General features: G+C 38.6%; 1 protein-coding gene across 1 annotated transcript in view; it reads left to right on the top strand.

The window, feature by feature from the left end:
• LOC137629434 (uncharacterized) overlaps window positions 1-8,436 on the top strand; it is a 124,588-nt gene extending 116,152 nt beyond the window's left edge. The window contains exons 5-6 of the mRNA XM_068360682.1: window positions 6,620-6,787; window positions 7,038-8,436. Of these exons, the coding sequence (XP_068216783.1) occupies window positions 6,620-6,787; window positions 7,038-7,237 (368 nt within the window). The 3' untranslated portion in view covers window positions 7,238-8,436. The remainder of the gene's footprint in view (window positions 1-6,619; window positions 6,788-7,037) is intronic.
• The last annotated feature ends 6,859 nt before the right edge of the window (window positions 8,437-15,295 follow it).

The raw sequence follows: 15,295 nt of genomic DNA, 5'->3' as shown, positions 1-15,295 counted from the left end.
TAGGTAGGAGGAGAGGGGGCGACTGACTGGAAGCTGCCAATAGGCATCTTTCAGGTCTGACAAGACTGTGAACACCCCTTTTTGAAATAGGGTCCTTATGTTCAGAAGGATTAACATTCTGAACTTGCTGTTTTATTTGAACTTGTTGAGTGGCAACAAGTCCAGAATGACTCTGAGTTTTCTTGAGTCCTTTTTGTGAACACCAAACAGCCTTCCCTGGAATTCGATGGACTATACTTTCCTTACCACCTGTATGCTCTAGAGCTCTAAGGTATACTCTTCTAGAACGGGGTTGGAGTGTAGGAAGAGTTGAGGAAATGATGGTGGAGGCATGTCTATTTTCCATCCTAGTCCCATCTTGATTAGGCCTTGGACCCAAAGATCGAAGGTCCAGGATCCTGAAGGAACCTCTCTCCTACCGGAAGCGTCTCTTTGCTTCGACTGATCAGGTTTACCTCTTCGACCGCTTGCCTGCGGCACCGCAGTCATTGAAACTGTGGGGTGTTGTTGAACAGCCCGAGGAAAAATTCTAGACTTTTCCGTCTTCCTTTTAGGTTGGGAACCCACATGCGTGTTAAGACTTTCACTTTGAAGAGATGCCCCACTTCTGAAGAAGTCCCATATTCTCCGTGGTGGCTTTCTCAATCACCTCTTTGACTACCTCGTTTAGAAAGAGGTTTCTACCCCAGATGTTGGAAGATATCAGCTTCCTGGTTTCATGTTTCACTGTTGCGGCAGCGAACACGAACTTCCTACAGGCTCTCCTAGCCTTCATAAAAGCATATAGGTCTTTTACTAAGGTGGCCATATGCATTTTGGCCAAGACCATGAGGATGTCTGGGGTACTTTGATAGGCTGAACCCAACTCTATGCAGTTCTGTAGGGATAGGGAGGCTCCAAATCTCTCCTTTGTTTCTTGTTCCTTGCACAAAAGAAACTCAGAAAATTTAGGGAGATTCTCGCTTAACTGTCGTCCAGCGACATACGCGTCTAGTTTCCCTACTGAAAAGGTTAAGTAGACTTTGAAAAGGTTAAGTAGACTTCCTTCCAATCCTTCTCCTGCATGGGTAAGGCTAGTGACAGAGGCTTGCACTCCTCGAGTGCAGGACATGGTTTGCATGCCTCCACTGCCTTGGCAACAGATTTAAATGCCTTCCACGTAAAGGGGAATGTTATTGAAGCAGGAGCAAGAAAGGTAGGGTGTCTGTTACTTAGTGCGAACACCTTCGACACAGAGTAACACGCCTTTCTCAGGCTACTTGACAAGATAGCCTGTGCCTTATCATGGTCGAGAATCATGACGACCTTCAGTTCCATTTCTTTTCATGGCTTTGGTTCATGCTTCAGTCGAAAGAAGCAATTAGGGAAAGCATTAAAGCTTGGCCAAAACTGGATTTCGTCTAAAGGAACAGCACCCATCTTCTCCGAGATGTAGAGTTTGCCGTCTAAAATCGGCATAAGCTCCGCATACCTTCAGGGATTGGTTTTGGAGCATGTCGGAAGGTCTTGGTCTCTGGGTCGCTTGTATGACCCTTGGGGAGCGACAAGTGGAGCTTCACAGAGCTCTATCTTGAGTTTCGCTTCCTCCGTTTCGCCTTGTTTGCGAAAGTTTTCTATTAGACCCTTAATATGGGCCAGTAACTGGTCCATTATGTCTAATAGAGGGGTAGAAGGTGAAGATGTCAAGGTTAACGGCTCCAGAGCTGGCACAGACGGAGGCAATTCCGACACGACATTGTCCTCTTCTTCCCGGACGGGCTTCCTGCCCTCCGTCCCAAAAGCTATCTGGACGCAAGGAGGTGCGAGTCGTGCCTGGGGCACCACTATTTCCCTACTTGCCTTCGGGAATAGTAAGCTACACATTCTATCATTACGTAGGTATGGTCCCGGAGAGATCTTCTGGAACCCTCTCACCCAATTGCGTAGTTTCTTACGAGCTGCATCCCTAGACTCCAATGACTTGGGATTATCAAAACCCTCGGACACTAAGGACCGACAGATATTGCAAACTCGGGGGTCCCAATATTGCAGGGATTTGGAAATAATATTGCAGGGGGCACAAAACCTGCATGTATTATGACTGTAAAAGTACTTACTCTTAATATTGCTAAAGACCGCAACACATGTCATCTGGGGTTCCTCCTGTAAAGAAAGGAAAGCAGAATTAGTATACAATTGATTATCTCACCGATAAGCAATATGTAATAGTCATCTTTTAATTAAAATAGCTTAGGATAGTAAGCTAAAAAGGGATAGTGGGAGACACATACTTGTGTATCCCTTGCAAGCAATTTCTGTTACCTCCTCTCAGTATTAACTATGAAGAATTTCCTTTATCAAGGGAACTCGAACGAAAGGGTTCTAACCCTTAGGGGTAGAAAAACTACATTGCCACTGCCCCTTTTAATTATTTAACACTGTGGGGTAAGGGTACCTGATTTCTAATCAGAGTATTGAAAGAATTCTATTCCTCCAATATAGGATCGGTCTCAGCAGAAGCCCGCACAAGGGTACCCAAGATATGTTAGAAATTAACTACTGTATATTCATACTATAGTTTTCTGTTTGCAGTATATACTATATTGCAAATTACCAACTACTGTATAATTATATATTGTAGTTCAGCCAGTGTGCTGCCAGTATGGCTAGCGTCTGGCGGCACGGTCCAGCCGACATGACGCCGACTGGACTAGGAAATATAAAAGACATATATTTGTGTATCCTACCCAGCCCATTTGCTGTGGCCTTCCCTTCCAATATTAAAACCATAGAGTTTCCTGATCAAGGAAGCTCAAAGATAAGGGTTCTAACCTTTAAGGATAAAATGTGTACTACCACCGGCCCTTTAATTTATTTGATATTGTAAGGTAAAACGTAAACTGATTTCTAATCAGAATATTGGAGAAATTCTATTCTTTCAATATAGGATTGGTCTCAGCAAACGCCTGGGCAAGGATACCCAAGATATATTGGAAGATAACTACTAGTATAATATATACAATAGTTTTCTGTCTGCAGTATATACTATACTGCAAATATACTGACTACTGCATAAACATATACTGTAATCCAACCGGTATAGCTAGTCCCTGCCGGCACAGCCTGGCCAGCATGCTAGCTAAAAGAGAGAGAGAAAGCATGGAGTGAAGGACTGCCCTATTAATGTGTATGTATACACTAAATAAAAGGATGTAAATATCTAATTTACTACCTTTCCCCAGAAAGAAGGTTCAAATGGAAGGGGAGAATGTATCATTCAGGCTTCCATCCAACCACCAGTACCATCGCCGGCAAGGTCCGGCCGGCACATGGCCGGCAGGCAAGCACCCGGCAGCACTGGTACAGTCGACATACAGCTGGCAGAGTCAGCACCTGTCTGTGCCGGTCTGGCCGGCATACCGCCGGCCAGGCTAGTACCCCGGCAACAGCACTTGTGGCCAGCAGTCCAAGGGGGGACTGAAGAACCTTGGTGACAGAAGAGACTTAACACCAACAGTCATCATGGCTGCTGGCAGCCGCCAGCCGCCGGCAGATGACATGGCAGCCAGCAGCCTGCATAGCCGCCGGCAGCCGTCATAGCCGCCAGCAGTTGTAGTAAACATGGCCGCCGGCAGTCGTCATGGTTGCCGGCAGCCGGCAAAGCCGGCAGCAGCCATCATGGCTGCCGGCAGTTGTCCTAGCTGCCGGCAGCCGGCATGGCCACCTGCAGCTATCATGGCCGCCAGCAGCCGGCATAGCCGCAGGCAGTCAGAAAACAGCTGTTAAGTAGGAGTCCGGCCGGCCCCACAACCCACCGGCAATCGGTGAGGTTGCAGGACAACGGCCCAAAGAGTTACGATGGCTAGGCCATCACTAAAGGACAGGGAGGGGGGTCCTGTATGAGGTGTGGAAGGAGCCGGCAAGTTTGCCGGTCCTACCACACCCTTAAGAAACTCTGTTTCAGTATCGGCGCCATCCTAGGTGGCAGGAGAATCTCTATTCTCCAGCCTAGGGTCTGCCAATACAGTTAAGGGGACGGCGTCAGTGCTGCCTCCTCTCAACAAAGGAGAAACAGAGTTTCAGTGCCGGCGCCATCCTAGGCGGCAGAAGAATGTCTATTCTTCAGCCTCGGGTCTGCGAGCACAGGACTAGTCTTCTAGATCGCAGGGAGAAGGTGGCGGCATCATACAACCACTTCAAGTGCGGCCTAGGGAGGGCTAGCCTCCTATGCCGGCAGCCTATCCGGCAGGGGAATGACTGTTCACCCTGCTGGCCGGCTGCGGGCACAAGATTATATACTCTGAGGTTCTGACCGAATCCCAAAACCTGCTATCTGCGGCTAAGGGAAGGGACAGAAAACCCTAGGCTAGTCATGCCTGAATGAAAACTCGAGGCATTACCCACTAGGGTTGTAACCTAAGGCTACACTCAGAGGGAAGGAGGGATTACCCTTAAATCTCCACTGGAGACGAATATTGGTTTATATAATAATTTTAGGAGATATCTATCTCCGCCTGAATTGATAAAACGATACAAGAGGGTAACCGGGGAAATGTCCGAAAGTATACCACATCGCCTAGGTTAGGTTACCTAGGCAAGACGAGATCTCTGTTACCTAAATCACCGAAACTCTAACTTAAACGATCGACATAGGAAAGGAAAATTATGCATATTATAAATATTTTTACAAGTATACATTGCCTAAATAGCTTTCATAATTAATTAATTAATGGTATTTCAACCAGGAATGTCGTTCTACTAACTAAATAACACATGCCTAATGAATGACAGCGCCCATGGTGCCTCCGGTAACAGTACAAGTATAAATTGCCTAAATAGCTTTCATAATTAATTAATTAATGGTATTTCAACAGGGAATGTCATTCTACTAACTAAATAACACATGCCTAATGAACGACAGCGCCCATGGCGCCTCCGGTAACAGGCCTAGCTCCTAATCACTATAAATTACTCTAATTTCACTGTGAAACAGGAGCTAAAATTATACACATTGTAAAGAATCAATACTCAACTTTCCAGAGGCGAAAGAAGCGGGAGATTGCATAATAATCCTTTGCAGAATTGATCGAAAAAGTTAAATCAACAGGGAACACCACCGTGCGAATTCGCTACAGAATTAGGAATGTCTGCCATCTTGATACTCAATAGTAGTATGGGAAGTAGGGTAACCTTGATAACGGCTCCCCTTCCAAAATTGCCACTCTTCTCCCTCAAAGCGAAAACGCTATTCGGGGTGAAGATCGCTATGTGTCGTATCAAGATATACGTCCCCTGATTTATGCGATATCCTTAAGAGAATGTTAAGGATATTCGCGCCAGGAGTTAGAATTCTGGAGAACTAAAGGTAAATTCTCTGGGAATATCACTGTAGTACATATATCCCTTGGAAGCTACTATTAGGAACCTTCCATCAAGACGACATGGCTTGAGCCCAAAAATCTATTTTTGGGTGAGATAGCCATGTTGTCCTGATGGCTCGACCGTTACTTTTCATCCCCTCCCAATTCTCAGTGTGAGGCCTTGCGTCATGTGATGGCTGCTCCTGGAATGGTTCTTCAGGAAACGTATTATTTGTAGCACATTGAGATCGGGAGTTGTAATGGCTCTCTCGCCCACGTATCCAATCCTATCCCATATCCTTCGAGACGAGGTTAACTATTTGGGGAAGGATAGCCTTGACTTGTTATTAACACGTCCCTGATTTATACGCGATATCTCTCGTGATATTCGCTCCGGAGGTTAGAACTCTGTGATACCTCTAAGGTATATCACTCACAGAAATATCCCAAGAAGAAAGCTGCCATTGAACTTCCATCTGGACGACTTGGTTATCTCACCCAAAAATAGATTTTTCCTATGTCAAAATCCATTTTAAATGCACACAAGGCAAAGGTAAAGACATTAAGCAGTTAAGTAGTAAGAGACCAAAGGGAACATGGAAAGTAAAAAAAAAGGGAGCAATGTAGCTGGGAACCATAAAAGATAAGTCTAGAGCCTTAAGCACTATCTGTAGTGTATTTCAACATCCGGCCACATAATAGACTCCTTAAATCGAATCTAATAGTAACATCCTACAAAATCATGAGAGAAGAAGACATGAGATGTCTCTACTCGACAGAAGGCCTTATTTTTTGGGTACCAATAAACTACTTTGGGAAATACTGTAGAGCACAAGTAAATCGATAGGTTTGTATTCATGGAAGTATTTCATATTGTGTTCATAGATTGTAGATACAGTATTAAGCTGTTATGAAAATAATCAAAAGATATAATAAAGTGTCCCTGAGTGAGGGAGTTAAACTAAATATTTGAAACGTCATGGTTTAGAGAAGGTAGTATAATCTATGTCTAAGAGGAAATAGGTTCTGTGATCTCCAGACAGCACAAAGAAGAAAATTGCAGTTTTTGAGATTCTGTACCACTTAAAATAATTTAAGCCAAGGATATTTGAAAAGATAAGTTGTTAGACACATTGAAGAACACTTAAGGTTTCCATTCATGTAGTTATTGTTTGATATATATTTACTGTACCTTTTACACCTAATTTACAATAATTTTGCTAACTGGGTTTATCTGTTACTGAAAACTACCTGTGTTTGCATGTTTTTCATTTTTGCAGGTTCCATAGAAGTGACAATCGATGGCCAAAATATGGGTGATAATGCTACCCAGTTTGCAGATATTCCAGGCAGTGCTTACAATATTACTGCTGTATACTATGAAATGGACAGGCTCATTGCACATGCCACTCTTCCTGATAAATATGCTTTTAGGATGCTTGAAGAAGGTAAGGTCTTTTTCATGCTGAATAATGTGACTATCTTTACATTCAGAATTTGATATTTTGAAGAATAGCAGAGCTATTATTTTAGAATATAAATAATTAGTTGCTTTTTTATATTATTAACTTCAATGTAGGATTTTGGATAATGGAAAAATTCTTGGTTAAGAGATACTTTTTGTCTATCATGCTTAGAATACAGTACTAAAATAAAATCTTTGTGCTGTGCGACATTTTAATGATAATTTATTTTCAGGTTCAATTTATGTTGATACAGTTTGTCGCCTTTTAGAAAAGTACAGAGGAAAAAATATTACCACTGTACTGGAAAAGGCAAATAACAAAGTACACCAGATTATCTTCTCAAGCAAAGACAACTTTGAAGGTAAAGCAAAGCAGGCATGTTATTATGAGAGTACTTTTCAAAAGACTTTCATTGTGCCTAGTGTAAATTAAACTAAAATACCTAGGTGCTAGTTATCATTGCTATTAGCAATAGAGGAAAGGTCCGTTACTATTCTACAGTCTTAAATTTAAGGGGCCTTAGAATTTTTTGAAAGTTTATGTTGAAAGTTCTTATCTAGGAGACTCAATGTAGTTACTATGATAAGAGAACTGACATGTGCAAGGTACAGTATTTTAAAATAACCCATCATGGAAAGCTGCTGCTTCTATGGCATTTGTTTTAGTTTAAGAATTGGTCGGTTACTGATGTCGGTAATGGCTTTAATTTTTATGTACGACCCATCAGTGCCATTTGTAAGAAAAGTTCTGTAGTCTGTCTTGTTCTATATCAGTGAATATAAACACTTTTTTGTTTTGTAATCAATTACGTTTAGAATTAACCCTTTCAATCCCCCCACTCCATCACACAAATTTTTCCCCTAAATTCCAGGTCTTCTTTTGGGGTTGTCTTACTTGTTAAATTAAAAACTATTTGTGCTAAAAATTATTTTGATATAGTGTGTAGCTAAATAACTTTTGTTTCCATTGTTATATAATTTTACAAATTTTGTAAAATTCTAATGATAGAAAACAAAGATTACCAGTTGTAGATTAAGTCTCGTAGTGATTTGCATATTAAAAATACCTGGACTTAGAATATATTTTATGGGATTCAAAAGGTTAATCTAATATTCTGTTGCCTATATTTCTCCACCTTTCCTGCACAAAGACAAATGTTTAAGATGAAAAACTAATATGGTCCTTGCTATATCACTAACAGAAATATATCTGGATTTGTAATATTGCCATTTCAAAATATGTTGGGAAACTTCCTATTGGTGATAGGACACTTGCAGAATTTTTAGATCTCATTTCTCTATTACAATTAAAATTGAGAAATCTGTTGTTTTATATCAGTTTTACTTGACATTTGAATCCTGGTTTAATATGTTGTAGCATATTTTCATGTATAAACCGACCTTTAGGTAAGACGAGGTTAAAACTTTGGGTAAATTTTAATGAATTTATATCATATGTGCAGCATAAGATGACAGCAAAATTTTAAAACCACATGTATTTAAGCTAACTTTTACAGCAACAGGTATAAATGAGATATTGGTTATGTAAAGATGATAATGATGTTTCAAATTTTGTTTTACTTACTGTATCCTTAAAAATTCAAAATAAAAGAAATTCAAAATAAACAAAATAACAAAACCGCTTCTACACAGTATCGTGTTTTTCATACAAACTTTTCAAAGGGAAACCACTGTTTTGTGTACGTTTTTATTACAATTACAACGATCAAACCCATGTAAACATCTAAGTGATAACTAATGACACTAATATCGTTTAATAGACTATGAAAACTGTGTTTGTCTATAACATATTGGTATTTCTGAATTATTTGTTATAAGATTTTTTGAGTAAGGTTTGAAAGTGTATTAATAATACCCTGTACTTTCTTATTTATGTGTGTGCATATAGCAGAATTTTAGCTTGAAATCGGCTGATGGCAAAATCATCCGAGTGTTTACATTTTCTTAGCTAGTCTCGCATTGAAAAAAGTTGATTTCATTAATATGGAATTATTTCTCGAATAGGCGATTTATTATGAACATGTCTTATAGGACAGCTTTGAGTATTATGTAAGTTTGCACTTCTGTAATGGCCCGAGTGAAATAAACAGTTATTAATAAGTGATATTAAAGCTTTTAAACACTTATTAATAAATGCACAGTTAAAGAAAAACCATTCTATGAATCAAAGATTGAGCTTTATACTCTTAAATACTTCCTAAAACAGAGAACAAATACCTCAATAACCCAATGCTACAAATTTCCACTCAATAAATAATACCTTACAACAATGTAAAGTTCTATCCCATAGTACCGCCTTTATAACAATACTGTACTCTTCTGTAATATTCTGTTCACCAATACAATGCAAATTTCCATTCCTTCAATGAAGTATAACAACACTACTGTATGTCTAGAGAGGTAGTCATATAAAACTGTATGTGCGCATCCATGCTTTCTGCAATCAACGCTTGTGAGTGAATTGGAGTCTACGAACTACAATAACTCATAGTTACTTGCTATTTACAGCAATGGACGACATACAGTACTCCTCCTCGGAACGTCATGCATACGAAATGCCTGGAACATGCTCATTAAACTAGATCCTCTTTAACCACTCCAGGACAAAAGCTGGAAAATATATTTACATACATAATCTATCTACCTGTATGTATACACTATCCCCCAAGGCAAAAGAAATGTTTATAACGGTTACAACATGAAACTGATATACTACTGTATGCTACAAATTACAAAAGCGATACCTCAAAATTACATGAAATATTCACCCATTAGAAAGACTACTTTATAAGATTAATTTCCAAGATAACATTTTCCTCGTATGTATATCCAACCGCACTTTTAAGTATCTTGGTAAAACTCGCAATTATAACAAAACAAAAGTTTCAACTTACTGAGGGTATTATCCTATGCACAACAATACACGGTCAGAATTCGGAATTTACCAATTCCTTTTGCCAAATCAAGGCGAATTAAGAGTCAACAGTACAACCTCCAACTGCAGACTGCCTGATTCCATTTTTTAAAGTCACGTCTACGGTTATCTAACATCGAATTCTGTTTCTGGCATAGAAACTAAGTACAGTACGGTTAAACATACTGTATATGGTCATTACATCAAACAAGCACTGGCCTCTGTATACACTTAAGATTCTGTTTTGAACCCTTAAAACACAATACAGTATTGATATACAGTGTATATATATATATATATATATATATATATATATATATATATATATATATATATATATATATATATATATATATATAGGGAATAACTGAAATCTTTATTGAATTTATATGACATATGATGATAACATATAAGGTGAAAAGGATTTTATTGCCTTATCATCAGTTTATACCTGTATGTCAGTGGTTATTGAACCAAGGCCGAGATTAACTTACGGAAAACGTCGCTTAGGTTTGATTTTTAGAATTGTATTATTATTATTATTATTATTATTATTATTATTATTACTACTACTTGCTAAGCTACAACCCTGTTGGAAAAGCAGGATGCTATAAGCTCAGGGGCTCTAACAGGGAAAATAGCCCAGTGAGGAAAGGAAAAAAGGAAAAATCAAATATTTTAAGAACAGTAACACCATTAAAATAAATATTTCTTATATAAACTATAAAAACTAACTAAACAATAAGTGGAAAAATAAGATAGAATAGTGTACCCTCAAGCAAGAAAACTCTAACTCAAGACAGTGGAAGACCATGGTACAGAGGCTATGGCACTACCCAAGACTAGAGAACAATGGTTTGTGTCCTTCTCCTAGAAGAGCTGCTTACCATAGCTAAAGAGTCTCTTCTACCTTTACCAAGAGGAACATGACTATTTAACAATTACAGTGCAGTAGTTAACTCCTTGAGAGAAGAAGAATTGTTTGGTATTCTCAGTGTTGTCCGGGTGTATGAGGACAGAGAAGAATATGTAACCAGAGAGAAGGATCCAATGTACGGTAGTACTCTCTGGCCAGTCAAAGGACCCTACAACTCTAGCGGTAGTATCCCAACAGGTGGCTGATGCCCTGGCCAACCTACTCCCAATTTTTACGGGTGAATTTTAAAAGTTAAAAGTCATCTTATATGTGAAAATATACAGAGTAATTCAAATCCAGGACAAATTAAATTGGAGCTTTAATGCCTACTATAAGTTTTTGTCTTTGTTATTTTTAGATTGATGTATGCTATAGTGTCAGTATTAGTATCTTTAATGTTTTAAGCAATAAATATTATGTTTCTTAGAAACAATTCTTGTATGATATTTTTTAGTCAGTTTAGTTAATTTTCTTATAATACAGAATGAATCTTGTCTTTAACTTTGAAGTAAGGAGGTGGACTCTAGTTATTTTATTTAATCAAAGAACCAGGTGTAATCACTCAGTGAAAGTCAATACTGTAGTGGTATTGTCTAGTTTCTACTTAACCCAAATGCTATGACAGTGCATATAAGGCTGCAATAATTTTGATAATTTTAAGTCTGTCATCAAAAAAATTAAAATGACAACTAAGCATAGTAACTCTATATGGATAATTTTTTGTGTTGTGACTATACAGTATTTTACATTTAAGTTGTAATGGTTGCTTGTAATTTCCATGTCAGTAAAATATCTCTGTGTATTTGATATGTTTCAGTAAAATATTTTGAAATGACGACTTTTTAATGCTGTATCTTTTTATATAGGGGTCTGTTTGGAAAATGTTATCTTACAGTGGGAATAATTCTACTATTCTACAGTGGTGCTGCACAGTCTTATCTAGGGAAGAAAATATATAAAAAGATTAAAAGACAAGAAATTAATACATATCTTGAAATACAGGGTGGATTAAACAAAATATTCAAGTAATGTCGTACATTTTGGTGTTCTGAATTCAAGGATGGGTAGCTACAAATCAATAAGGTAATCTTCAAATTTTTGATTTTGCTGTAAAGTAACCCCTCTCGACTTTTAAACAAACTGCACGTCATGAAAGAAAAAACGTATAAAGCTGGCAGGTTATCCCAACTTGGACAATTATCTGCCAAAGGCAATCACTGACAGAGTAGGTGTTTGTATCTTATCATTTTACGTAATTTTTATAAAGGAATAAAATGACTGTGTTGTATACTCAAAAATCCGATTACAATGATATAATAATATTGATATTCTATTTATAGCTTAATCATTCTTTCTCTAATTGTGAGTTATATATTTTTTTTTTCTTTTTTTTTTTGGTCAAATATTACACGTTCTGTGTGGTCTCCAAAGACTTTTCTGTAAAAGGCTAGAGCAAGGTATCCAATAAGACATAAAATCATCAAAGAAATATTGTCGCGCCTGTTCTGGGGCCAATGTTTTAGTGTGGAAAATCTCTGGTTCACTGTGTACTGTATAAGGGAGACCTAGAGGTTCAGACATTATTAAACTTGTCACAGCACCTTCAATGCTGAAATCATTTGGCAATCGATGACGCAGCATCACCAAGAACCAATACTACTACTGGAGACAATGCTATCTGAACTAATTCGCACCAAGCTACCATCTTCATTCTCATTGCTAAGCTTATCAACAGTTTCTGGTCAGCTTTTGTGATAAATCAACATTCTGTTAGGTAACCAGAATAAAGTTATGATTAGGTATCCACTATTCTTAGTAATAGTGTTAACATAATGGAGATTGATTTATTGTTCAAGACTGCTCTTGGATTGGGTTATATTTATGCTATCGCCTTCATATGGCATATGTCGCCATCCAAGCTTTCCTGACGGCTAGGAAGTGTTAAGTTTTCATATACAGTATCATCACCTCTTAGTTATAAGAGATTTCATTTCCATTTAATTTTAATTAGTTTTTCTAAATTTAATCCCTTCTTTCAGCTAACATAGCTTAATATTTTTCACAGATGCCAGCATTTGACTTTTCAGCTCTGTCTTTCACCTCAGCTTAGGAGTGTTTAAATGCAATAACTGTCATGAAGTTATTTGTTTTTTAGTGTAGCTTAAATTCCTGACCAATTTAGGTGATGTTTAGGCTATTGATGGTCACTCCTGTTCACATCTGTTTTATTGGTACCTTTCAGAATTAGATACCCATGCACATTCGGTTATCAGAACTCATAGCTTTAAAGAACACATAAATTAAAGAAAAAACTATCAACAAGAAACAACCTGCTCAGCAAATTACAGCACTCAATGCCAGCTGGGAGAAGATCCAAAAGCCCTTAAGTGAACAGCTCTAGCCATCTGCTATTGTACATACATATACCAAGGCACTTCCCCCAATTTTGGGTGGTAGCCGACATCAACAAAGAAACAAAAACAAAAAGGGGACCTCTACTCTCTACGTTCCTCCCAGCCTAACAAGGGACTCAACCGAGTTCAGCTGGTACTGCTAGGGTGTCACAGCCCAACCTCCCACATTATCCACCACAGATGAAGCTTCATAATGCTGAATCCCCTACTGCTGCTACCTCCGCGGTCATCTAAGGCATCGGAGGCAGCAGCAGGGCCTACCGGAACTGTGTCACAATCGCTCGCCATTCATTCCTATTTGTAGCACGCTCTCTTGCCTCGCTCACATCTATCCTCTGCTATTGTACTGCAGAATATTGTTCACCAATGTAGGAAAGATTGTGCCTTGCAAAAAAAGTGAATCCAGAGCTTTATAGAGCCTGTCAAATAATCACTAGCAAACTAAAGGCAAAGACCCTATGATCTCTTTATAGACTGGCCAGTAATACACCACCTAAAATTTTATGAGATGCCATTACCAAAAATGAAAGGGTCAACCAGATGAATGATCCAAGGCATCCAATTCATGGACACCAAGCAAAAACATCTATCTTGTGGAGCAATCCTTAACAGAAAAGAGTATATTACCTTAAATAGAGAGAGATCCCAGGTTGGGAAAACAGGAGATAGACTTCAGATGGGAGATATGTCACCAATGCCGATTGCCATGTGGTGAATCACCCCAGACCTTAGACCACATCCTCTGCTGCTGCCAACTGGGACCTGCATAATCTGGTGTAGATATACAGGAAGCAAATGACAGAGCCATCCATTGGATACACAAGTGGTGCGATAAAATATGAATGAATGCTCTTTCATTAGTGTCAAGAAAAAATATCTGAAAGGGGATATTACATCTGAGGAGGTTTGATTTTGGATCCCCTAGATCAGCCATAAACAATTGCTCATACCTTAGAATACTTGGAGGAGCTAGAGAATGAATAAAGTTCTCAAACTCTGGAGATATCAAGGACACTTTTACAGTGGCACTATTCTCAAGTGTAAAGTAGCAGATGCTACTGGATCGTGATCACTGCATTCTCGACCGTATTAAGAAGATCAGGAGATACCGCATCAATAAATTGTGAAAAAAGGACTGGCCATCCTCCTTTGCTATTAGAGTTTCAGGAAAGTTTGATCAGACAGGGCAAGTTCAGGGTTGGAGAAATAATGCTTCAGCTTCTTTCCTACTTTCGAGGAAGGTGTTGGCAACTGCTATACAGTACAGTAATTTTCCCCTTGGGAAGACAACCATTCCTTGCAACCATCAGAAGGAGAATTCTTAATACATCTTATTTTCCCCAGCACGTAGCATACAAAGGATGAAGATAATTTTCTACACAGCTCATGAAGGTGCCACAAGGATTATCTTCAAGGCTATCACTTACATACTGAAGTGCTGTGTTCTGGATGTTGGAGTTTATTTGCTTCCACCTCTCTCTGTCTCTAGCCATTTGTATCGCTTGATTTGGTGTATACAGTAATTACCCTCCAATCTCACCACAATACATACTGTCCATGTACAGTACCTTGTCCTCTTCCTCCTCCTTGATCTCCTCCCCTCTTATCCTCCCTGTGAGACACAAGTGCTCTATTTTCTATCTTTGCGTACCCAACAAAACTCAGTTGTATCTTTATTATTTCCTTTACCATTGCTATCCGCACTCCAAGCCTTGCCATTACCTCGTCATTAGTTACTCTATATCTCCGAGATATGCTGTGACTCCTGTAAAACTATATCCCTGCTGCACTTGTTTCTAAGCTCTCATTATTTCCCAGCTCTTTGACTTGTACATAAAGGTGGACTATACACTTATCCTTAAAGCTCTAATTCTTTTTGTGCACCATTTTCATCATTTTCCAGTAGATTTTTCATGTTTTCAAAGAGATCTTTGTCTATCAGGATTCTCCATATCTACTGTATGTCTTAAACAGTATTGATTACTTTATTATTTCATTGTTCATTATGCTGCATAGTGAATGTTCTGAGATCTTAGATGCCAATACCACTTCAGTTTTTCTTACATTTATTCTTAGTTCCATTAATTCACTCTTTCTGTTAACTGTATCCATAAGTTGTAACTTTTTGCCAGTGTCAGCAATGATCACAGTTTCATCTGCATAACTAATGTTATTTATATTGATTTCTCCAATGCTAATCCCTTCCATACCTATTGTTTCTCAAGA

This window comes from Palaemon carinicauda, chromosome 37, assembly GCF_036898095.1.
Source record: "Palaemon carinicauda isolate YSFRI2023 chromosome 37, ASM3689809v2, whole genome shotgun sequence".
NCBI classification, from domain to species: Eukaryota; Metazoa; Arthropoda; class Malacostraca; order Decapoda; family Palaemonidae; genus Palaemon; species Palaemon carinicauda.
The sequence above is the reverse complement of the archived record's forward strand: the minus strand, read 5'-3'. Positions and strand labels throughout refer to the sequence as shown.